This window comes from Scardinius erythrophthalmus (genome assembly GCF_964197995.2).
Source record: "Scardinius erythrophthalmus genome assembly, chromosome: 16".
NCBI lineage: Eukaryota > Metazoa > Chordata > Actinopteri > Cypriniformes > Leuciscidae > Scardinius > Scardinius erythrophthalmus.
This window is the reverse complement of record NC_138236.1, coordinates 32,188,608-32,215,078: the sequence shown is the minus strand read 5'-3', so window position 1 is coordinate 32,215,078 and position 26,471 is coordinate 32,188,608. Positions and strand designations below refer to the sequence as shown.

Below are 26,471 nucleotides of genomic sequence, written 5' to 3'. Positions count from 1 at the left end.
CTCGAAGTATTCCTTCCACCGTCCGGTGATATCCCCAGTCGAGGTCAACAGCTGCCCACCTCCACTGTAAACAGCGTTGGTAGGGCACTGCTTCCCCCTCCTGAGGCGCCGGACGGTTTGCCAGAATCTCTTCGGGGCCGACCGATAGTCCTTCTCCATGGCCTCACCGAACTCCTCCCAGGCCCGAGTTTTTGCCTCCACAACCACCCGGGCTGCAGTCCGCTTGGCCCGTCGGTACCCATCAGCTGCCTCAGGAGTCCCACAAGCCAGCCAGGCCCGATAGGACTCCTTCAGCTTGACGGCATCCCTTACTTCCGGTGTCCACCACTGGGTTCGGGGATTGCCGCCTCGACAGGCACCGGAGACCTTACAGCCACAGCTCCAAGTGGCCGCGTTGACAATGGAGGTGGAGAACATGGTCCACTCGGACTCAATATCTCCAGACTCCCTCGGGATCTGGTCGAAGCTCTGCTGGAGGTGGGAGTTGAAGATCTCTCTGACAGGAGATTCGGCCAAACGTTCCCAACACACCCTCACAGTACGTTTGGGTCTGCTGAGTCTGTCCAGACTGGGATGCTCCTTTGCTCAATAAAGAGGTTATTTCTTCCTCTACAATCTGAGCTGACTCCCCCTCTGCCGCTGACATTAACACACTGTTGAAAAGTGGTTTTACAGCAAATTGCAGACGATAACCCCGGCTTATTGTGGATAAAACCCAGGGGTGTACTGTGCATGCGCGCCAGCTCTCAGTATGAGCAGCGAGCGGACCGCAGCAGGTCTCGTCCACTAGTGATGCGGCGGCGCCATCTAGCGGTGGAGATGGGGACTGCAGCTCTGATCTGGGCAATTTTGTTTTTGTTTCTGCCTGGATGCACAGGAAACGTGTTTATTATTTTCACAGCACACATGTCTTTTAGAAAACAGTCCTCTGCCCTCTGTTGTAACCCCGTGGGTGGAGGGAGGGAAACTTCTCTGTGAGGCACTGGTGGAACTGGTGCAAACTTCACAACTGAACTGGTCATTGGATAACTTTTTTCATGTGAACAATTCCCGTGTCCAACGCCTTCTATTGGCGGGAGGGGGAGAAAATGACCGCTCTTTTTGAGGGAGGATAACAACAGATACTCCGTGAGTGCTGTTGTTCATCCCTTTGTCCTGAACATAATGAAACATTAGGTTGCTCGCCATTTCTTCCCTCCCTGAGGGTTTGCTGGTCGGTGTCTGGCTGCAGCCGCTGCGAAGGATGGTTTTCCCCTCGGCTGAGCTGGCTTAGACTGTGACTCAGTCTGCTGAGGCTGAGAAGGCCTAGGGCCTCTGAAATCTGACTGACCACTCCTCTGGGGGGCTTCAAACCTGGACCGTGGTGGTTAAGGAACCCTAGCAGCGGATCTGCGAGGGAGGCAAGTTTGGAAAGCCTCTCCCTCCTGCTTTTTCAGATCACACTGTTGTCGCATAGCAGTGACAGATGCCCCGAAAAGGGCTTTGGCCTCAACCGGAGCATCCAAGAAGTCTTCTCTGTCTGACAACCCTGACAGTCCCAGCCAGAGATCGCTCGCCAACCACTGCCAGGCCCATGCTGCGGCCACAGCTCTGGACCGCACCTCTGGAAGTTCTCAGGTTGAGATCTGCAATGACACAAATCTCTTCCCAGAGGCCTGGGTTTGGTGTCCCAGCATCCATTTGCCTCCCCATCTCTTCCATAAGCTCCGCTTGATAAGCAGTGAGGAGAGAGGTGGCATTAAGAGCCCTCACTGCCAGTGCAGAAGAATGCTACATTTTCTGAAAAACTGAGACTGCTAGGGGCTCAGTACGTCCTGGCAGTGAAGCTGAGGCTGAGGAAAAGGCTGCCCTGCGGTTAGGGTGGAGATGATGTGCAACTGACAGCTCAACAGGAGGGGAATTTGACATCCCTAACTCCTCCATGTTATCCACATCCAGCCTAGAAAATCCTTTTACAGGAACCGTGTGTGAAAAAGGCTTATCCCAGAAACGTTTCATCTCTGGAATGAGCTGTTTCACTGGTGGGGCACGTGACAGCAGTCTCTTGCCGCCATAGAGATCTCTCTCTGCCCCCTGGCCCGTCTGCTGCGACGGCCAGTCTATGGAGAGTTTAGCCGCCGCCCTCCGGCACATTTCCAGTAGCTCCAGAGCTGGGGAGGGTGAACCTTCGCTTAACATGCCGCCTGGCCGGGAGGGATTCGGCGGGAGGATCGCATCGTCGTCATCCTCCTCACCATCTTCCTCAAACAGACGAGCGATGGCCTCGTTGTTATCATCGTCCTCCTCTCTTTACTTCCGTAAAGGATCCAAAGAGAGGAGGAAGTTGGGGGGAGACTTCGTCCATAGACTAGCCCCAGATGCATGACGCAGGGGGCTGTTTAGTCTCCTCCGCGGGCGGTGGAGAAAAGCAGGGATCGCCCTTGTTAGTGGCCGCGACTCGCACTCTTCTCTCTAGCACCCTTGGTGAGAAGAGAGAACAGTGAGGACAGCCCTCGGCCCTACATGCCTCAGCCCTACATGTTTAAGATACAAAAAATTAGCTTGTTACTATATTCTTGTGCTCATTACTTTTTAGCAATGTAAAAAAAGTTTTAAAAAAGCATGAACCGAAAATTAAAATGTTGTCGTCATTTACTCCAAACCTTACGAGTTTCTTCTGTTGAACACAAAAGAAGATTTTTTTAAAACATTGTTGATTACCAGACAGTTGATGGTAGCCATTGATTTTTTGTCCTACTATGGAAGTCAATGGCAACCATCAACTGTTTGATTACCGACATTATTTAAAATATATATTTTTTGTGTTCAACAGAAGAAAGAAACTCATAGGTTTGGAACAACTTGAGGACGAGTAAGTGATGACAACATTTTTGGGTGAACGCACCCTTTAATGAATCATTTATGTAACTTGGGTTTAATACATAGGTGTAACAAAACAATAAATATTACAGCATTGGTAACTTGTTGACAGTAAATGTTGTTCCATTAAACCAGTAAAGACGTGGCTCATCACTGACGCTGATTCTGAGCTCAGCATCCAGCATAACCATCATCTGTGGATTTTACAGAGCACTTTAGCGTGAATAGAGTGCTGTGATGTCAACACGCTCTGCTGCAGGCTTGCTTTAGGAAACACACACAAACACGGCTGACTGTGTAATTACCACGCTAACGGCTGACCACAGGGAGCTAGGGGCAGGCTTACATTATGCAAATGATCTGATCTGAGGCCACTTGTCTTCCTTGCATGCAAATTTCAATCAAAAGCAACATGGGCCTCGTGAGTACACAGACTGAAGCAAAGGAACATACAAACATAAAGAGACACACATGAGCAAATTTCAGTCAAGGAGCGCAGCTTCAGATCACAAGATAATCAAGATAAAAGAGAGAGAGAGAGAGAGAGAGAGAGAGAGAGAGAGAGAGAGAGAGAGAGAGAGAGAGAGAGAGAGAGAGAGAGAGAGAGAGAGAGAGAGAGAGAGAGAGAGAGAGAGAGAGAGAGAGAGAAACAGATGCATGAATAAATCTAGCAGATCTCCTTTGAGTAAGACACACTTTGACAGTCGCTTTCAACGTCCAAAAATGTGTCAACAAGTGCCTGGGCCAGAAAACAGGAATTCAGTACCTCAAGAAGGGTGACGCTGCATGAAGATGTCCGTCCGGTTAACTTACATCAGCAAATATGTATTCTGAACCTTTCTGTGACCACTAATTCTGACTCCAAGTTTTATTTGGAGGGTAAAAACTGACTAAAGCATCACGCCAAAGATCACGATCCCATCAGAAGAGCGATCACTACTCAGATGTTGACCATTTATCGTCATCATGTGTGTTACAGATGGACACCACTGAAAGTGAGGGATTCACGGTATCTTCTATAAAACCAAAGTACACGTTTATCCTGTCTTATTGTACAGACTATGAGCTATTTTAACGATCTAAGTGCAGGGTCTAAAGCGCATGGCACAATTGCTCTTAGGGCGTGTCCGAATCCACTTTTGCTAGTTTAATGATGGGAAAAATGGTGGACGCACATGGTCTAAAAGGGTAGTCCCTATTCTCTTAATGAGTAATGGGTGTGTTTTGGCCGTAACATGCAATAAACCAATTAGAGTCTCATCTCCCATTCCCTTTAAAAGCCAGTTGCGCTCGTGCCATGGCGGAATCGCTATTTACATGGAGGAATTTGCAAGCGGGAAAACTGAACAAGCTCTAGCGAGGTAGTAGACGTGCGTTGTGGACCCGCCTATAGGCACACATTAGTAACGCACTCTTTAAATAACAAAAAAAAATATTGTGACATTGACTTTAGACCAGGTCTCAGTTCGCAGTGGTTCGCAGTCTATTTCAGTTGCCTCAAAATAGCAACATGCCAACAATGTGCCTGAACACACCTAGTTTTCAGAAATGGCAAACGCAAATGCATTTGCCATTTAAACAACGTGGTGCAGGATGTGAAAACAGAAACTGCATCGGGCTGAAACTAGCAAAACACACTTGCGTCGTGCCTGGCGCCGCATTGCGCCGGGTATATGATAGGGCCTAATATCATCCTTTGGTGAGCATGTCACTACATAAATATGTGTGTATCTAAGCTTTTTAGAGAGTCTAAGAGTTTTGTGTGAAGCAGGTTAAAGGACAGTAGACTCATCTAGGTAGAAATAAAAGATCTAGGAAGAGATGCACCATGTGGGCTGGACAAAAACTAACCATTGTATATTTTTAAATCAACATTCATTATTGATTTTTGGCCATCAAACATTATATTGGTGTTTATTTTATTGCTAGCTGCTTAATGCATCACCTTCATGCATAAAACACAGATCAACATCCAATGAAGCAGGGAGCTGGCAATCCCAATGACATTTATAGAAGCTGAAAGCATGAAATATTAAAAACATCTCTCTTAGCAGCACTGCAGTGCTCTTTTGTTAATTAAGAGCTTCTTTGACCATTTTCTCAGGCAGCTGAAATGCACTAATCAGCGCAGCTCTGATTAGTTACAGTAATGTGGCATCAGAAATGTGACGAGAACATTCAGAGCCACTAACTGGACTGATGCTGGATTTTGTCTTTCTGTGATAGAGCCACAAGGGCTGGGCTCTGCTGAAACTTTAATGATGTCATTAAAACAGCGCTGGAGGGCCAAAACAACTTCCTGTTCCTGTCCAACATCACTCTGCTATTCATAATCATCTTTCTAATCTTAGCTTTTGTTTAATAATAAAATCACTGTAATACTATGTGCACATAAAAAAAAAAACTATTAAAAACAACAATTATATATTTTAATATATCTTAAAACACAGCTTTCTCTTACCTTGTGGTCATAAGGGTTGTATGAGTGGAAGAGAGCGGAGAGATCTTTGGTTCTTTGTTTTTTCTGTGAAAGTGGAAAAACAACAACACACCAATATTAATTAAAGGGGGGGTGAAATGCTATTTCATGCATACTGAGTTTTTTACACTGTTAAAGAGTTGGATTCCCATGCTAAACATGGACAAAGTTTAAAAAATTTAATTGCACGTTTGAAGGAGTATTTCTGTGCCAAAAATTGTCCTTCCGGTTTGTCACAAGTTTCGGAAAGTTTTTTTCGAGTATAGGTATGTGTGACGTCAGATGTAACGGAATTTCCTAATATGGGTCCTAAGGGCACTTCTCCGGTAAGATCGCGGGCGCCCGCGCATCCGTAGACCAGAGAAAGAGAGCGAAAGCAGTTCGCCATCAAAGCGCCCTGCCCGGCTTTTGGGAAGCCAATGTCACCAAAGAAGTGTGTTTTTGGTTGCCAGGGCAAGACAACCCTGCACAGATTCCCAAAGAACCCGGCGTTAAGGCACCAGTGGATGGAGTTTGTTTTTCCTGAGCATAAACGGAGTTGTGTAGACTGTTTGTTCCCTGCATTTCGACGATGATTGTTTTATAAACAAAGCCCAGATCGACGGATTTGCAGATCGTCTAATGCTTAAAGGGTAACTAAACCCTAAACCAACTTTTTTTAGTTAATGATCTGTAAGAATGGGGCTTTATTAGTGCTGTTCATTGATTCGAGTAACTTTTTTGACATTTGGGTATAAAGTGTTTTAATTCTACAATATATGGTGTAAAAACGTCTGAGTGCTGCCCTCTTCAGGTTGAACGGTGGCTACTGCAGTCGAATTTTCCTATTGGATGTTGCGGTACTGCGTGACGTAAGCGGTACTGCGTGACGTAGGCAGGTTCCAGCTCACCACGCCCTCCCTTGGTACGAACTACCACGCCCTTGGATGAGCTAGCGTAGATTTATCTGTATTTAGTACAGTGGTAGGTGTAGTACAGTCTATGGTGTAGTAGTGTTGCTGGGTGCAACAGCACTGCTGGACTGCATAGCTTTCCAGCAGACTTGGAAATTAGGCGCCAGTGATTGAATGCACTTGGTCTGGAAGACCGTGACTGTAAAACCTGCATTTTACGCGGAATTGCTTTTCCAACGCAATAGAGGTGGAAATGGGCTTCTCCACACAGCTCGCGCTGAACAGCGACGCAGTGCCAAACGCTGCTCCTCGATCCTGCATGGACTCCACCACTGCAGCGGCGTCTTGATGTGAGTGATCATATATATTTTAATCACAATTTATGGTTAGGCTAAAGTAAATCCTCTGGGGTCGACAAACCCGTCGGCGCATTTTGCTGGATTTTTTCACATAGCAGCGGCAAAATATGAATATGCATATAGAAAGCGCGCGCTATTGACATCAACTCGATAATACTCATCAGATGCATATTTACATCGTCTTGCGACCCTGTGAGCAAACTCTCCATTTTAGACAGTCTGACAGCAGGACTCTCAGGTGCACGCCCCCCCCGCTCACGGTTCGTCCCCTGTATCTCCGCTGGGGTCTGCCCACTTTTCTAGCATTTTTCAAATATTGCCAGTGGGTGGAGTCAGGCTCTGACCAGGGGTTTAGTTACCCTTTAAGGATCGAGCAGTCACAATGATAAAGGTTCGGTGAGTAAAACTGCTTCTAATCTATTGTCTCTGTGTGTTGTTACTGGCTCGGCGCGTTAGCACAGCTTTAGCTTCGCCCACACGGCCCGCCTCCAGCCGCTCGTTTTTTTCCGGAAAGACTCGGTACTTCCTATCTTTCTTAATATAATATAATAAAACTAAAGACTTTTTGGAGATATGAAGGATGCAATACTACTCTATAGGTACTCAAGATTAACAGGAGATTGAGTGAAAATGAGCATTTCACCCCCCCTTTAAAGAAAATAACTTAGAGAGTCAAAAAATGATCTGAAGGCCAACTAAAATGACATGAAGACATCAGACAGTGGAATGAAGCAAGCAAACACTTAAAGAGAAGAAAATGAGGATATCTGCCCTCAAGTCCTCTGTTTCTGTAGTGCCTATAAAAGCCTATAAGTCCTTAATTTGTAATGAAATGCAAACACTGAGCACAGAGGAGATGAATGATGGCTTTTAATGCAGTTAATTATGAGCAATTATTCAGCATCTAGTTGAAGAGTAGTCATGTTTTACAGCCAATGGGGACGTGAAGAGAATTTTCGAAGATAATTTAGGCTTGTTCGCCTTGAACTGGCGCTGCACAGACCGATCGGTTTATGAAATCAAAGTACTGTGAGAGCAATTCAAAAGCATAAGGAGCCGTCTGCTCTCTATTCGCTCTCGCGGTATTTTCATGTCATTCACCCATCGGTTTGTGCAGCACCGGTTCAAGTCGAACAAGCCTAGCATCTACAATATAGATATATATCACATATGATTCATGAGTGATTTCACATCACAAAGTTGAAGAAAATTGTTTAAATTAAATTCTACAATGACATGAGCAATAAAAAAATTAAAATAAAAATAAAGAAAAAAAGGATGTCACCATTCAAGACTACAGTAGACTGAACACTGGATATATTTTAAATGTTGATCATTACTTCAATTTGGGTTGGTAGATTTTGCGGTCAATATAGCTCCAGCTATAAATTGGTATAGAATGTCACATTTATTAAGTATTTCATGTCAACTACAATGTCAGGGTTCTGCCCTGGCAGCCTTGTCGGTGTTGTCTTGGTTTTATGTTTCTATGTTTGTCTTGTGTTTGAGCACATGGCTCTGTCTTGGTCTGTGTTTGCCATGTGCTCCTCATGTCCCGCCTCCTTGTTTCTTGTTACCACGGCCCCTTGTTTAATCCACGTCTGTCCTCGTTTCACTAATTGTGCTCACCTGATCCTCATGTGCTCTGGTCCCTTTATATTGTGCCTCTTTCCCCTCATGTCTTCGCTGGTTCGTTTTGTGTATGTACTTCGTGGTGTTTTCTGGTTTGTGCTCTTGAAATTATCCTAATATCAGATTATCCTTGTTACTATTTTGTTTTGCTTAGCTTTAGCTCTTGTGCTTTATAATCTAGTTTGAGTTCTCTTTTGTTTTAGAATTGTATTTTTAGTTATTTTCTTCAGTTCTTATTTTCCCTGTTTTTATCTTAGATCTTAGTTTTTTACTTTTTCATTAGTTTACTACTTTATTTTTCCTGCCCTATATCCCGAGTTCCCTGGCCACTGACTCTTAACCAGTGGTGGAAAGTAACTAATTACAAATACTTTCGTTATAGTACTTGAGTGGATTTTTTAAATTTTTTTCTACTTTCTTGAGTATAATTAAATTGTGGTACTTTTACTTTTACTTGAGTAGAATTAAAATAAAGTATTCAATTTCGCTACATTTATTTTTCACCAAAAGTACAGAGTACTTTGACAAAGGTGCCGACGGAGCAACAGGGCGAGCTTACTGTGGCGAGGGGGGCGTGGTTCAGCGAGGTCTGCGACAGGAGAGAGAGCGGGGAGAGAAGCAGCGGTAAGTGGGTCAAGTGCGAAATGATTTACACCTGTGTCTCGTTGCAGTAATTGGCGTGGGGAGACTGCATTTAAGGAAGCTTCTCACAGCCATCGAGGAGAGAGAGGGCTGAGGACTCGTGGGAACCAGATGGAGGACGGAGTTGTTATTGAACTGAGATTACAGAGCTGTTTGATCCTGTAAAGAGTGTTGAGTTTTGAGAGCGCATGTGGCGCGATTGTTATGTACGAATTGAGTTAATAAATACCCACGAGTCTCAGCCAGCCGACCTCGGTCTCCTTCCTTCTCACACACACGAACAAAGGGATTTATATTACACTTACATTTCACAAACACTTTTCAAACGACTGCGTGCGGTGGAGGCTGAGCCCTCAGCCTTGCGCTTCAGCCAATAACAGACAGTTCTGAAGCGCTTCAGCCAATAACAGACAGTTCTGAAGCGCTTCAGCCAATAACAGACAGGTCAGACTCGGGTGCAAAAACCAATCAAAACTTCCAGTTCAGCTGGGGGGCGGGGCGTTCAAACCGCGCTTTGACATTCAATCACTGGTGCTCGTGTTTAGAATCCGTATTGCTAACGTTTCAATATTTTATTGAATATAAGTGAGCTATGCTCATATTCTGATTTTAAAATGTAATTGTGGCAACTCCTGAAATGGGTCATCCCATTGATATTACCAGAGCACTGAGCAGTTGAAGTAAATAAAAAAACTCGGCTCATAACATGGACACCATTATTGCTCGGACGGAGCAGAGAACAATCTAAGTGTCTTGAAAACATTAACACAGTTCAACTGAAAGGTAAAGCTCGCCTTCTTTAACAATACAGTTAAACTAAATGTACGAAGCAAACTTTGTACAAAGCTGAAAAACCCTCAACAACAGTGAAATAAGATCGCACGATTTGTCTGTCAATCAGATGCATGTAAAAGCAATAGTAGGCTCCCAGCACATTTTCGGTAGAACGAAAAAAAAGAACATTTAATTTAACGTTAACCATACCCCACTTTATTATTATTTTTTTTTACTGGCACTTTTTTATTTATACTACATCGGACCTTTCACTTAACCTTCTTTGCTTTCAAATATGAAATTATTCAAATAAAAACATTCAAATGATCTTACCTGGACTTACTTTTAAAGATTAGTAATACAACATTTTCTCTTGACAACAGGGAAAGCTAGTATGTTTGCTTAGCATACCGTCAAACACTACAATTTCTGAGTTAAATATCATGTTTTGCTTCAAAATCAAAATTACTTGAAATTACTTCTGTGGTTTCATGTGTGAGAATATATTATTTCATTAAATTCTATAATACAGGCCATGTAAATTAGCATTGCATTAATGGTCACCCAAAAATGAAAATTAGCCCATGATTTACTCACACATAATTAAATGTCCTGGCTCCTCCAAGTTGAATGGCTGGAAAAAATTTAAAACCCAAAAAAGTGCATCCATTCATGATAAAAAAATAAAATAAAAAATACTCCACATTGCTCCAGTGGGTTAATAAAGGCCTTCGGAAGCGAAGCCATGAGTTTTTTAAAAATACCCATATTTATAACTTTATAATCTAAAATAACTAGCTTCCGCCAGACGATCGTACACATACTAAGCAAATTGACTTGAACCACAAGAGTAACCTGTGACACATGTATGATGTAGAATGTAGGAGTATCGTAAGCTTAAACGCCTCTCGTGGTTTAAACAAATAGGGCTGTGCAACAAACTGAAGCTCCTCTTCTATAATATATATATACGTTGTGCGTCGAGTCAGGGGTTAGTCTTCCACCGTAAATCGATGCGTATGGTCGGTCGTCTGGCTGAAGCTAGTTATTTTAGATTATAAAGTTATAAATATGGGTATTTTCCTTACACAAACACATGGCTTCACTTCAGAAGGCCTTTATTAACCCCCTGGATTAAAAGTGGAGCACTTTTATCATGGATGGGTGCACTTTTTTGGGCTTCAAATTTTCCCTAGCCATTCACTGCCATTATAAAGCTTGGAAGAGCCAGGACATTTTTTAATATAACTCTGATTGTATTCATCTGAAAGAAGAATGTCATATACACCTAGGATGGCTTGAGGGTGAATAAATCAGGGGCTAATTTTCTTTTTTTGGTGAACTATCCCTTTAAAGACATACATCATTCTTATGAAAATACCTAAGATATCGCTATCATGTGTTTGTCTTCATGTTTCTTCAGTCAAATGCCTCTATTTGCTTGTTATTATATCCATACTGGCATTTCCTGAAACGTCATAAGTGAATCATTCTATGAATCTCACTTGTGGACTTTCTGCACGAGGTATGAATCAGTGTGTACTGGGCTTCCAGTATGAATGAAACAGAATTGACATGAGAGTGTTTAGCGCTCCATATCGCTATCATCTCCCCATTTTGGGTAAAAATAGAAAAATAATACTAAAGTACTAGTTTTTAAGCAACCTACTTATTTACTCTTACTTGAGTCATATTATTTTTCAGTACTTCTACTTGTACTCAAGTAAATTATTACTTAAGTAGCAATACCTTTACTTAAATACAATTATTTAGTACTCTTTCCACCACTGCTCTTAACTGCCTGGCAGCCTGACTGGTGCAGCTATATAACCCCTGTTTCAAGCCTCTGGTTCTGTGAGCCTCTACCTGGTGGCAAGACTAGTGCAACATCTGAGATCTACATCGAGCTACGAGTTCCTTGTCTTCCTGTCTGGTCTTCGCTTTGGAACTGCCTCTATTGCACTCAAGTCATCACCATCTTACTGACATCTCAGTGGTCACCCATCCTGCCTGTCGTCGTGTCATCTCCCCTGCCCTACTGTTTGAACTGTGGTTCACGCTTCACTCTACCTGTTATCTCAAGTCTTCAGTCTTGTTAATAAAAACCCTTGTCTTGTTTTAGGACCCTTGGGTCCTATCTCTTGCAGAACTGTGACACTTACAGAACATATTTATCCACTTTTTTTTTCACAATAGATTTTGACATGATTGATGTAAAACCAGATATCACAACATTATAAGAATGATAATCGAACTGTCAATCAATTACGTTAAATCTCAATTTAAACATTTGCTGCTGAGAAAATGTGTCCTGTTGAAAATGATTAAAATAACCACTGGTTTGATCTGCATCTGTCTAATCTGACTGACACCAATCAGCACAAATAACAAAACGGTCACAAACGTATTGTTCCAAGTCAAGAACATTTCACAACATATTCAGCTCACTCAGATGCACATTATTGAAATTCACACCTGCCTAATGATGCCTGTCATCCCATGACAACATCCATATCTCTCTAAGTTTACTTAATTAAAAGGAGCTAAAGCAAAACATTTCTTTAATTTACTTAATTGTCATCTGCACTTTATTTATTACGTCAAATTAAATTACATTTGTAAAATTTTAAGTTAACCATTCATTTGTGTTGGGAATTAATCATTTTAGTATGCTTTGCATAGGGCTGGATCAGGGGAGTAAATGTTGCTATTTATTGTGTTTTTTAGTAAAGGGAAAGATGTTTAATGTTCAGTTATGTCTGACATTTAACAGAGTTTCTGTTATGTTGATTTGCAGAGTGAAATATGTTAAGGGAACAGTCACAGAATATGTCAAATGAAATTGGTGTGATCTTATTGAATGAACAAATTTTACTCATCTGTACAATTACAATCTGTACAATCGAGAGAGAGATCGAGAGATCGAGAGAGAGAGAGAGATCGAGAGATTGAGAGATTGAGAGAGAGAGAGAGAGAGAGAGAGAGAGAGAGAGAGAGAGAGAGAGAGAGAGAGAGAGAGAGAGAGAGAGAGAGAGAGAGAGAGAGGAGAGAGAGAGAGAGGCAAGAGGTTAGGGAAATCTCAGATAACCAAGATGGAGGCCTTCAGAGAATACACTCACACTCCTCAAATCACACATCTTCATTTGGTAGAAAAATATGACCTGAAATTTGATCAAAAAAGATGAACCCCAGAGTGACCTCGAGAGACTCAATATTTCAGCCTATTTGGGCCGCAGTCCTGAGATTACACCAGCCTCAAAGCAACAAGCTGAGGTGAAAAATCATCTCGATAAGCCAAAGAACCAATTTTTTCCCTTTATTTGAAGTCATAGCTCAGCCTCACAGATGAAGGACAATGGTAAGATGGACAAAGGTCACTGTAGGGTTTTCGAAGGGTTTACATTTGACTCAAGCAGGTCTAAATGAGACAATCTTATCTTGTGGTGGAGTACTGCAGGAAATTGATACATTTCCACACAGATCTACACCTCAGGTTCCTCCTCTGCTGTGTCCCTGTGTATAAAGAGTATGAAGACAAGCCGCTCCACCACTGCAAACAGATCACTTTGCACAGAGTGTGAAAACGTCTCAGGCAAATGAAGATAAAATAGAAGCAAGTGGTATTCATAAATCCAAAACGAATGCGCATCTGACACCTCAACAACTATGAAAGATGGCACCTCATAAACTGTCCAGTTGCTTGATTCACAGCTCACATAAAAAAAAAAAAAAAAAAAACAAACAAAAAAAAAAAAACATCACAGCAGTGGACATAACGGATAGGCCTACATCCGCCATCCCAGGACAAGTCTTTGGTATACTGCTCTTGGCTCCTACAGTATTATTGTATATTTTCTGTGTGCAGTGAAAACCCAGATGACCTACTGCTATGGCCAAAATGACATTTACATTTGCATTTATGCATTTGGCAGACGCTTTTATCCAAAGCGACTTACAATGCATTTAAAGGTACACATTTACATTCTTATCAGTTCTTGTTTTCCCTAGGAATCGAACCCATGACCTTGGCGTTGCAAGCGCACTACTGTTTGAGCTACAGGAAAGCTACAAAGCTACAAAAAAGAACAACATACAACAGAGCACATAGTGAGGAACACTCTATCCACAATACAATGCACTTAAATTAACTTTTATTTCTTGTGTGATGACAATGAAATAATACTAACTGACTTTTAACTTTTTAACATTCAAATTTAAAGTAACCATTTATATTTCAATGATGATAATCACTACTGCTGCGGAATAAATGCAGTCACGTCACTACAGTGACTTACATTGCATTCATGCTACATTTCTCATTTTTGTTTATACATGTGTGTTGAACACATTACTTGTTGAGCATGGTGTTGCTAACATCATGCTCTACAGGTCGATCTACAGGATAACGTTATGTGATAATGTAGTAAACTGCTGTTTGAAATGTTCATCACTACTTACTGTTCTACACTACCGAAAGATGTTTTTAATTTAAGAAGTCACTTCTACTCACCAAGGCTACATTTATTAGACAAAAACACAGTAAAAACACTAAAATTGTGAAAAAATATTACAATTTAAAAAAACCTTTCGATGTGAATATATTTTGAAAATGTAAATTAAATGATGTAGTGATGCTTCATATACTGTATTTGTGGATACCGTGATACATTTTTTTTCAAGATTCTTTGATGAACAAAGTTCAAAAGAACAGCATTTATTTGAAATATAATATAATTTTGAAACATTATAAATATATTTACTGTCACTTATGATCAATTTAATGCATCCTTGTTGAATAAAATTATTTTTCAAAAACTTTTAATAGGCAGTGTAGTAGTTGTAAACACTATAAGCAGTACTCAGTGTGTGCAGTGAGCAGTATATTAATATTCCATTGTGAATATAGCATTAATTACTTGTGAGAAACAGGCCCTGAAAAATACACTTGACAAGCATTGAAACATGCGGTGTACATGTTGTGTTGAATTCGGTGAACAAAGAGGCCAAGATTCTCTCCTCTACAGGAAGTGCAGTGATGACACTGTCTGTGCACCATCACAACTTCCATTCACAGTCAGTCTCATAGATCGCACAAGACCTCAGGATCTGCTGCTTCATCCACACCAGTCCATCTGAGACAAGCCAGAAACGGCTTAAAATAGAGTCTGAGATGGCGCACGGGAAAGATAACAAGCAAACTGTAGCTCTGGAGGAGATGTTTCTTCACGGTGACTGAAAAATGGCTCAACGATTTGGAAATGAGACGTCTGTTTTGTCTAAGCGACACCAGTTTAGTTGTTGTTTTGCTCCAGTTTTCCCCATGAAGCTGACATTGGTCACTCCAGGCCTTGCCCATCTGTCTTTGTTTTAAGATGAATTTGTTTTCACATGTGCTGGGTATTCCTTACTGATCCCTGTGCAGGAATGCTCAGAAAAACTGGCAGAAGCTTTGAATCCAAATCCCTCTAACTTTGACTCTAGGATGCTGCCTTAATTTCCCCTGGTTACAGACAAGCCGCCAAGGCAGACGGGCTGTCAAGGTAAACACCTGTCCAGCTAGTAAGAGCAACATTCCAATAGATCATTCCAATTTATCTCCACTAACCCTTCCCTCATGTGGGAGTAATTATGCTGTTCTGGAGGCTCCCAGTTTTTCCAGCTCTGCCTGCATGCCAGATCTCCTCGGCCTGAGCGACCATTCGACGTTGATAACACAAAGCAATCCATTACTCTGACCAAGCCATTCATCACGCTGTGGCGGCTGGAGCTCAACTATGAGATAAACGTGCTAAGAAACCAAAGCACCCAACCATCCCGTGGCCCCTGGCAAACTCGACCCAGATCATTCGGTCCCAGGCAGACATCTGGAAGTATTATTAATGCACCATCCTGCCAGAGCTGACTATCTCTGATGGGTCTGGTAGAGGGATGCCCCTGTGCGGATGTTGCAGGTGCACCAGGTGGGTCCGGGAGATCCCACAAGACCCTCCATCAAACCTCCATGCTCCCGCAGCTACAGCAGCATTGACCCTGCTGTCATGATGCAACCTTTTAAACAAAAGGAGAGTGAAAACACTCTGACTTCAGGAGCGAGTCCAGGAGACAATTTTTACGGGAGCACACATTAACACTGAGAATGTGCTGATAATAACGAGAGCCACACCAACAACCGAGACACAAAAAACAATAGAAGAGTTCTTTACATCTGACAGGTTTTGCTGCACTAAATCGATGAAGGCAGCTAAACTGTTCAAATGTGGATAGAAAAACTTACAGGAATCTCCATGTGTTAAGCCACTCTTCCTCTAATAGTTTGAGCTCCATTAGTCAGTTTAATTGTTTCAGTGGGGTCTAATCGCTGAGAAACTCCATAAGGCCATCACATCTGGGAGACGTCTTCCAACAGCTGCATTACATAATGAAGAGTAATCGACAGGAAGATTCGCATTTGCCTGTTGTCTGGAAGCATTTGTTAACAGGTAGGGTGATTAAGTATGGGTCCAGGTACTATAACCAGTGCTGCATATTATATGAAGTCCAGAAACAGGCCATACTTCATCCTCAGCAATCTATTATGGGCAATCGGATTTGATATTATTACATTTTCAGCATAAACTCAGCCTGTCATTACAACATTTCAACAGTGTAATGCCAGAAGCCTAAAAAGCCATTGGAAATTCACACGCTCTTAAATATGCTGCATTTCACTCTTAAGGGCCGTTCACACCAAGAACGATAACTATAAAGATTACTATGACTATATTTGCGTCCACACCAACGAACAATAATGGTCTGTTTATTCTAAGCTTGTGCGCCGCAGTTTCAAACTGTGTACAATGTCATTGAACATGTTTTTGCTTGCCATAAATTCATTTCAACGGCACAGCCAAACTGTTCGAGATATCAAAAATCCACTTGCAGTTTAGCATCCTCAATGTCTTGGCTTCATGCTTCAAGCGTTTTTCAAACAACCCTACATAGCCGACTTCCTGTTGGGCAGAGCTAATGATATACAGTGCGGTGGTTCGGATTGATGAGATCTATATGTGTACCGAGTTCCATACAAATCCGTTCTTGTATGTGTCCAAGATGATAACAAGAAAAAAATAGGGCCTCCACCCCCTTGGGGCTTGGGCCCTAATAATAATCCTTAGGAAAACAATAGTTAAATAAGAAATTAAAACTAATTAAATAAGTGAACAAGTGAGTGAGTGAGTGAGTGAACAAGTGGGAAAGAGAGATACAATAGAGCATCAGTATGAGACGCACATAAAGACACTATATATACACTATACAGTATTCTCGTAAGAGCTTCACATTGAATGAACCTCTTTGAATCTTCTGAAGAAGAAATTAAATATGAGTAAGGTAAAACGAGTTGTGTTCAGCTAAAGGTGTTTTGCATATCGAATTTGATTTATAATAATGTAGGATTAGGAACACTCATGAAAAATACTCGTGATAAATTCCTTTCATTTATTGATTTATTAAATTTACTGATCATGTTTTATTTATAAGTAAAACTTTTAAATGGACGACTCCTTTATGATCATGAGTTTAGAGTTTAGTATGAGACAAGTATAATCATGAGTTTTTATTTATTTTATCGGTGCAGATCTGTTCTCTATTTTAAGATCTGTTCTCTTACATTTACTTTCATAATAAACAAAACTGAGCATGAGTAGGTAACACTTGTTATCATCTCACCACGTGTGCTGGAATCTGTTCCATCTTGGCCGCTGGAGTTCCAGGTCGTGGGTAGAACTGGTTGATAAAGAGGCTGGGAAAGCAGTACTGCCTCACGAGTTCCATTGTCTGCTCAAAGTCCTCATCCGTCTCACCTGGGAAGCCGCAGATGATGTCAGTGGCAATAGTGATGCCTGGAACCCTACAGGAGTCGGACACAAGACATTTAATTATTTATTTATTTACCATTTAACACATCAAGGGCTATATTCATGGCAAACTCAGAAGTAATCTCTATAAAATAAATACAAATAACAACAATAATACCAATAATAACAATAAATGGTTATACTTTATTTTAAGGTGACAAAGTTACATTGTACTTACTCAAATAAGTACCAGGTAATATTACATAAAGGTTACACTTTATTTTAAGGTGTGATTGTTACAGTGTGATTATACATTTAAGTACTGAGTAATATTAAGCAACTACATGTACTTACTATAGGGTTAGGGTAGGATTAAGATTTGGTTGAGGGTTAGTTGCATGTACATAATTTACTGTTATTACTATGGTAAGTAAATGTAACATATATAACATGTACTTACTATAGAGTTACAGTTTGGTTTTGGTTTATTATATAACAACTGTATATAAATAATTTAAAATCTTTATATTTGATAAAAATTCTAATCATTTCACAGATTTTTTTTTTTTGTACAAAAATCACATAAAGGCAATTCTTCCCCTTTTAATACATATTCATGGGTACAGACACAGAACAAATCACTGTCTAATAGCGTAACAGTGTAATGAATGATGAAATAAACATGAGAAGTGTTAAAAACCCTTTACCACACAAGTAGCATCATCGGAACAATCTTTACAGCATCAACTTAGAGCACTCGAACCGATGTGCAAATTGTCAGTGCAACAAAATGCAGTCAATGTAGCAAGTGAATGTGATTGTGTGTGTTCTCACACAGGTCTCAATAACATTATTAGCAGCTTCAATAACCATCGACTACCGACTTCCACTCTGATTAAATTAGGACCTCTGCAAAGAAATTGGTTCATTGATTTCTTTGTGCATGCATTCTCTTATCATTGATCTTTTAACCAACAGGAAACAAAACAACTTGGAAACTGCCTTCCGAGCAAGTTGCTTGGTTGACAGGAAGTCCTATGTAGTCTGTACTGGACTTGTTCGCATGCGTCAACTTTTGGAAAACATGGATGGCATTTATTAGCCATAAATGCATGAACCCTGAACAGGAAGGATTCAGTTCATTTTAAGTTTCTAAGTCTGTGGAAAGTGCTCAAACTATCTAAGTGAGAATCTAGAAAAAAGGCTGGAGGTAAAAACTTATGCGCAAAATTTCTATTCTTACATGACATCTGAAACACTAGAGGCACTGGTGATTGATGGCCTAAAGATGTCGAGGAAATGACAAATGGCTGTGACATCAATGAAACAATCACTCTATTTCCTGATATCTGGTGCTGTAGATCTTCTTTCCCCATGATATTATTCCATTAACCAGCCACAGTGCTCCCATAACTCTCACTTCCACACATATATTTATCTCCTCTCTTTGGTCAAGTCCACCATAATGTCAAGTCAAGTCAAGTCACCTTTATTTATATAGCACTTTTAACAATATGGATTGTTTCAAAGCAGCTTTACAGTGATAATAGGAAATTACCGTAACAGATTGTTTAGGCTTTACAACTGCTCTAGGATAAAGTTATTGTCCAGCTTAAGTTAGTTTTGATTGATTGATTCACTTCGGTTGCGAAGATCATTAGTTATTAAATTAGGGGCCTCTAACACAACACCGTTCTAACATGAAAACCCTTAACACGCTCCGGCCGCCCATTCGCACAAAACAGTGCCTGTTGTCTCGAGAACGCCCTCCCTGAAATGCACATTCATATGTGAAATGCACATAATGCACATTCTTAATCGCGTTTCTGGCAGATAACCCCGACTTATTGATATATCTCTAGCACTGGCCTTCATTAATATTCACAAGGACTTGTAGGCAGTAATGCGTCTCGCCCTTTCCAAAGGAAGAGTCACTGATGGGCATGGTGGAGAGGGTTCAGGTGTTAGCAGGGCCCACTAATATGTATTCTGTTGTTTTTCTTTTCATGCCATTTCTCTTTTGCCTCAGCAACTCCATTCCAAGTAATTTGCAAGGCTTTAGCACCAAAGGAAATTCACAAAGGCTACGTACACACTGTAACGTTTCAGGAGTGACAATCGCATTTAAATGCAGGAGTGATTTCCCTAAATTATCGTTCCATGTGTGTACGGATTGTGACTAACTCCCGAAATGGTGATTATTGACACCGTAGTAACCATAGCAACATTGTGGCATCTTTGGTATCAGCTATTCTAACTAAAGTGATATTACAGTTACAAAAGATTTGCTGTGTTCAGAAATTTTAACAAAAGCACAGTCGCCGGAGGCATCGTGTTTTGTTTATGTTTTACAGAGAGCGCTCACAGTGTTGCATTTTAAGAGTTTTTGGGCTTGTTGTTTAAGCTTGGCTCATACAGCAATCACGTTTATGGAGTTAATAAATTGAGCAGAGAGGCGGGCAGCAAAATTTCTTTTTTTCAGCATAAAGCATTTCCATTTGTTTCATTTTTTATGGGCTTGTTCTTGTTCACTGATTTGCTTGCAAGATCTAGCAACACAAATAAATCAAGGCTCGTACCACTTTCTCTGATTTCTTGAACCGCACATACAAAATATTTATTTTAATGTGCATCAGATGTATTTCTCGTCTGTCATTTCTCACATATCTCGTTGTAGCCTAGATAATTAACAAATAGTTATTCAGTTTAGTACCACACACACTGTGTATAATTTTTGTAAATGCAGTTGTCAATACCTGCAATTTTCAGGAGTTAATTTGGTTGTAGAATGCAGTTGTCACTTCCGTAAATTACTGAACTGTGTGTGTACAGAGCAGGGTTAAGCATTAAAAGGTGAATTGACAACCGCATTTAGCTGCAGTGTGTACGTGGCCAAAGAAGCCATCAGGAGGTGTACATCAGCAACAACAAACAGCAAACAAACTACTCCCCATCATGATAGAAGATGAAGATAAAAATAAATAAAAAATAAGAACAAACAAAGACCATCAAAATCAATAAGTTACCATTCTTACACTGAACATTGTTATGCACTTGATGATGCCTTAATCTGTTAAAATGTGTAATGTCCTGAGACTAGTTGAAGTTAGGCCTGGTTTTATCCCGTCTCATCATCTCCTGTCTTCCATGGCACAATAAAAGGAAGAGTATTTTTGTAGAAATCTCCAAAAAGGACACAAAAGCCTCATGAAGGTATTATAATTGTTGACACACGTCGTTCCAAGCCATCATAAAATAGAGTGCATAGAGATAGAGATGGCACTAACAAGTTCATTCCAAACTGAAAAAAAAAAAAAAAAAAAACCTGCAGTAGACATGGGACCAATCAGGCATTTGGTCAATTTGGTTCTGATCAAATGGGCCTTGTTTCACTACTGGAACAAGTGCACAGTGTCCTTCCTTATAAAATAAACCTGTTAGTTCAGGACATAATTGACCTGAACATCAGGATGACACAAAGACAAATTAGAAGTGCATTAGAGGAATCAGAAACATCAGGACTCCTCATCTTTCAAATTCAAGAAGCCTTGATAGCTCATCAGTGAGCGTTTAGAAAAAAACATGCACTGGAGAGTCAGTGGAATGGACTGCTTTCCTCTAAATCCATTATGTTTCCCAGCTATTCAGCCTTTCCATCCTTCTGTGGAGAAAAACAAACTAAAGAAAAGAAGAAAGCAAATGACAGAATTGGATTCTCTCTAAAGCAAGCAGCCCCTTTCTGCATCTATCGTCCGACAACAGTTGCCCTGTGTGTGCTGGCAGATGGAGGCCCTTTGATGCTTTGTTGGCTTGTCGAACATGATTGCGGTCCATTCCATTTTTGGGCTTATTAGAAAGCATCACTCCCAGGGTCACAGTCACAGTTGCTGACAGCTACCGTCCCTCGAACGGTACAGTCTAGCGAACGCCCCAGATCTGAACTACAAAACACTGACATGAAAGGCAGAGGTATCGACATGGAGGAGATCCAGAAGAGCAAATGTTGCAAAGCAGTTAATGAGATGCATTGAAGGAAAATAAACAGCAGCCACCACAGGAACGGCTTTCACAATGACAGTCCTAGAAGCTTGAATAGTACATGTTGGCAAACAAACATGGCCTTGTTTGTTAATCAGCCACTCAATCAAAAAGGCACACACCAACCAAGCAGACCCTGATTGTTAGGTCATTTGATGTGAACTGTGGTGCCAAAAGAGAATGTGGACATTTAATTGGAAACAAAACAGCAAGACAAGTGGCACATTGTTTGATATTATGTGATCATTAACAAGCCTCTAAATGTCGAAAGGCCACATAAAACTAAGTACACAAATAATGGCCCATTTCTCAGGAAGCAGAAATGCCACAGAGCAAAGCAAGTTCCAGCTGAATAAACTGAAAAGAAACAGGAGACCTGAAACTCAATCAAGCTCTGCTTCAGAATGGACGGTAATAGGATCTTCATGAAGCTTGGAGAGGTCCCACTGTGTGTTTTGGTGTCAAGGTTTGGTGGATGGGTAAAACTGCTTCTTCTGCATCTGTCAGCCTATCAATCTCTCATGCCAGAACCTTTTGGCCCCTGTTCATGCGGTGGATCAAATTACGGTTTGGCACGGAACTGGAAGAAGCCACGTGCTGAGCTCATCCTCATGGCTGGAGTGCTCATTCCCCTGGGTCACTGGCAGGTCTCGCAAGAATACATCAAGGAAGCTTCCTCAAGAACACTGCATGAAGATCCTTATAAATACACCAATATCTATCCATTGAACAGTATATACTCAACAGTATGTACTTTCATTGTGTTTATGTATTGGGGGTGCTGTGGTTGAGAGGAATGCCGAGTAGGGTAGTTGGACCACTGTGCACTTGAGGACTGTAGATGGTACTATTTCATACTCTAATGAACTCCATGTTAGATTGAGCCAGGACATAGGAACTGGACTTGATATACCTGTCGGATTCATTAAATTCATACATTCCACTGAACAGAAAATCCTTAAGAGGTCCTTCAAGAAACTTCCCTTCAGGTAATGTGTGATGAGACCAGGCTCATCTAAGAGCATACAACAGAATTCAACATTCAAACACACACACTCCATGCTCTAGAACACAGTTATTTTCATCTCCTGTGTTTACACTTTATTCCTACTTTATGCACTTAAAATCACTGCAGAACGTTTCCCAGCGGGGCTTAAATCCTTTTAATTAAAACCTTCTGGATATTGTCAAACTTTGAATTAGATTGGCAAGTGTGGGGCTAGAAGAGTTTATGAGAGGAATTAACTCTCTGTAGTGAATTATTATAATTTCTTTGTTTGCAGAGGCTCTGAAGGTGTGGGGCAGAGTAATACCCTTCTATAGAAGTTAGGCTGGTTTCAGAGGTGTATATTTACATAATAGATATACGAGAGTGATCGAGATAAAATGAAGGCGCAAACAACTGGACAACTCAGCTAAAATAAAAGCAGCAGGGATAAAAAGAGACGAGGCAATCTGTGAAGGTAAACATTTACTCATTCATCCAGCATAGGAGGACCCCGCTACCCATCTGTGGGCCGCCAGCATCCCAGCTAGAGTGGAGCGGGCCAAGCTGTGAAGTGGAAACGTGGAGCCCACCGGCAGTGCTGTGAGTGGAGGAGGTAACATGTAGCAGTAAGCAGATGTCATGTCAAACTCTGAGCCTTTTGAAAAGCCTCTTCAGAGATGGAAATAACAATGGAAAAGTGGCATTCACAGAAATTATACCATTATGGGCTCCTGGAAATGGAATGAATATGTAAGAGTGAGATGTAGTGAGAGCACAGATATAGATCCTTTAGTTAGTGCATCTACATTATTACTGAACAATGGATGATATTCACATCAACACTAATCAGTTAAACATGAAGGAAATCGAACAGAGTTTAACTACAACATGCCAGTCAACAGCTCAAAAGAACACCAGCACCAGTTTATGTCGCATTGAACTACAGTGAAAATGCTTTATGAGTTGATTATTTTTTTTTTTTTACCTCCTACTTCAGTGGTTTTCAACCTGTGGGCCGCGGCCGACTAGATGGCCTCAGTGACACTCCAGGGGACTAATTGATAACTTACAATTAATTTAAAAATATTCATATAATTCATTACTTTTATTTCTAATACGTTAAATTTAAAAAAAATAAAGCAGCACCTCTCTCGTACGTATTCTGTTGTTGTTTCGGAGCAGCCCAAGCAGTTTCTCATCGTGCTGTGTGAAATACAGACTTGAATTGCAGCTCAAAACACCCAACCGCTTCATGAACATAGGATACGCAAACTACATTTCTCAATTGGATAAATTGTAATGAAGGTAAAGACGATTACAGTGACATACAGGTGTCGTACATCAGGCATGTGCGAGTCGTTTATTATTGATGCGCAAACAAACCATGTACGTGTGCGCTCTGGACCCACTGATCACTATAACATCGTATTTCTGCATGAACAGTTCAATATATTCAAGTTGTTGTCAAAATTAATATTCGACTGTGAGTGTCGTATAACAGACGCTCGCTGAGGAAGTGGGTTTTGGAGAAGTTTGTGAGGATCAGTGGTGTTTACACATGGGCATCAGACGCTCCAAACAGACATGATTGCTTGTTCTGACAGAGGAACTGTTCACTGATGACATCCACCCGCTTTCAGATCGCTGACTTTCCACACATTCAGAATGTTATTACTTGCAGTACTGATATGGAGAGGAGGGGGACCTTGGAGTAAAAAAGGTTGTGAACCACTGTCCTGCACTATTACAAGCTGGAAAATTGTATGGGGTAAGTTAATCTGATAATAACATGCATATTCCGTCATACAGTAAGGTCTGAGAAAGAGCGGATTTCTTCTGGCTGTTTGTTCCATTTTCAATCTAGAGTACACAGCTTTTTATCTGACAAATAAACAACAGAATTATACTAAATATTCACATCATTCACACACTTTATAAGATACACAGATGGAAACTGTCAGCAAACAAGTGCTTGCAGAACCGCGGCTGATTTCATTTTCCGGGTTGCGTCCATTGTTGGAGTGGCTGAGAGGCGTGCGCTGTCATTATACAGTACGAGAGCGGCCTCTAGAGGAGAAATAAAAACTATCACTGATGCCTCATGGTGTTTGTTTTGACACGTGACATGAGGCTGGCCGCTGCACAGAGCGGGACACTTCAGAAACGGATTTAAAACAGACAACAAAATGGTATGTTATACAGTGTACAATACAGTACATGTTTTCCTATCAATTTTAAATAATTATTTTGTTGACTACCCAGCTAACACAAATACGTGACTGTTACGTAACTGCAACGTAATCTGGTGACCAAACTTTCGTCGTGGCGACGTAATTAGTTACGTCGCGGCAACCGGAAAAGTGAAATTCCCAGATACGTTGCTACAACGTAACTTTGCAACGTTGTCAGCAGGTAACGGCGACGTCGTGGCAACGTTGTGGATCGACAGTCGTGTGTTGGTAACCAGTTGGTCATTTTAGTTTTTAAAAATATGGGCGGACATGCAGTGGTCTAATTTAACTTGTCCTCATTGGCCCAAAACTATTTTAGAGACTTTTTCAACAACATATGAACGATATACAGACTCAAAATTTGGTTAATTCAGTTCATTTACTATAGAACAAAGCACAAACAGCAAAAACAGTTTGCAAACAGGTTATACATTTAAATGAACAAGGTTTTCCCCAAAAGCTTGAACATCAAACTACTCCTACACATCTTCATTTTGGTGGCCCTAATAACAAAGCAAGAATAAGAAAAGAAAAAGGCAAGAAAAAAGAACAGTTGAGTGTTTTCCCATTTAACATTTAAATACACAAAGCAATTAGCACTGAAAGATAGAATCTGTATAAGCACACAGTTTTGTTTAAAAATCGCTTGTATATTTTTCTAAACATTGTCACAAAGTTATGTTGTGGCAAGTGCATTATTTCCTTTTAAAATAATTTGATAACTTAATGACATGTATCACTATATTCTATAAAACCTTAGTTTGAAATAATTTTTTTGTACATTTAATAATACATATTTTGCTTTTCTTCTTCTGAAGTCATAATTACAATGTCCTTTTTTTTTTAACTAGGAAGGCCTATTTATGAGTATTCCTGAAGGCAGCATTAAACTCCTAAAATGTCAGGTGGTGGTGCAACTGTCCGAACAAATAAACAGATTAAGAAAACAATTTAAAATGGTGTCTTAATAATAACAAAATAAAAACTATTCCATCATTTTAGGTTTGAAGCCTTTCATATAATTGTTTTTTATAAATATCAGTAGTTTTAAAGCTGTTGAGATAATTGAGAAACTTTTGTCCGCCATTTGTATATTCTTAAATGTTATTATGAATTTACAAGGTAATAACAGTAAACATGATAATGCATCATCCAGAGGAGCCTAACTGATCTCTTTGGCAGAGTGAAAAGTTTGTAGAGCTCTGATAAAATACTGATTAAAAACTGCTAATTTCAAGTATGGGTAGGTTGGTGGTACACTTTCCATGTCAGGTGGTACAACTACAATACATAATATTTTTGCTGTACCACCTGACAAAAACTTAAATTAGTTTAAACACTTTAAAATATAATTCAACATCTGAAAATTGTTTAAACACATTGTCTTCAAGAGTGTTGATGTCATTAGAAGTCTTCCCAAGTGAGGCTGGATCCGAACTGGAGCTGCTGTAATCTCTAGTAAAATATGCTGAGCATCCTGAGATAGAAACAGGGAGACAACAGGAGAAAGATTAGCATTGCTGCTGTTCATATTATTTCAGGCAAAAGATGGTCATGTGCACTTTTTACTATTTCATCACATATAGTGCAAGATTATGAAATGTGTTAATAGAATGCTTGGCTAAAGAGATGTGTCTTTAATCTAGATTTAAATTAGGATAGTGTTTCTGGGCCCCAAACATGATCAGGAAGGTTATTCTAGAGTTATTCCCTTACATTCTATTGAATTAATAGGAAATCA

The 26,471-nt window shown here is 40.5% G+C and overlaps 1 protein-coding gene across 1 annotated transcript in view; it reads right to left on the bottom strand.

Annotated features, from left to right (window-relative positions):
* Positions 1-26,471, bottom strand: part of cdkal1 (CDK5 regulatory subunit associated protein 1-like 1) — a 445,321-nt gene that overhangs the window by 74,961 nt on the left and 343,889 nt on the right. Inside the window, exons 11-12 of the mRNA XM_081388640.1 lie at positions 17,346-17,526; positions 5,321-5,383 (exon numbers count right to left, since the gene is read on the bottom strand). Coding sequence (XP_081244766.1) covers positions 5,321-5,383; positions 17,346-17,526 — 244 coding nt within the window. The remainder of the gene's footprint in view (positions 1-5,320; positions 5,384-17,345; positions 17,527-26,471) is intronic.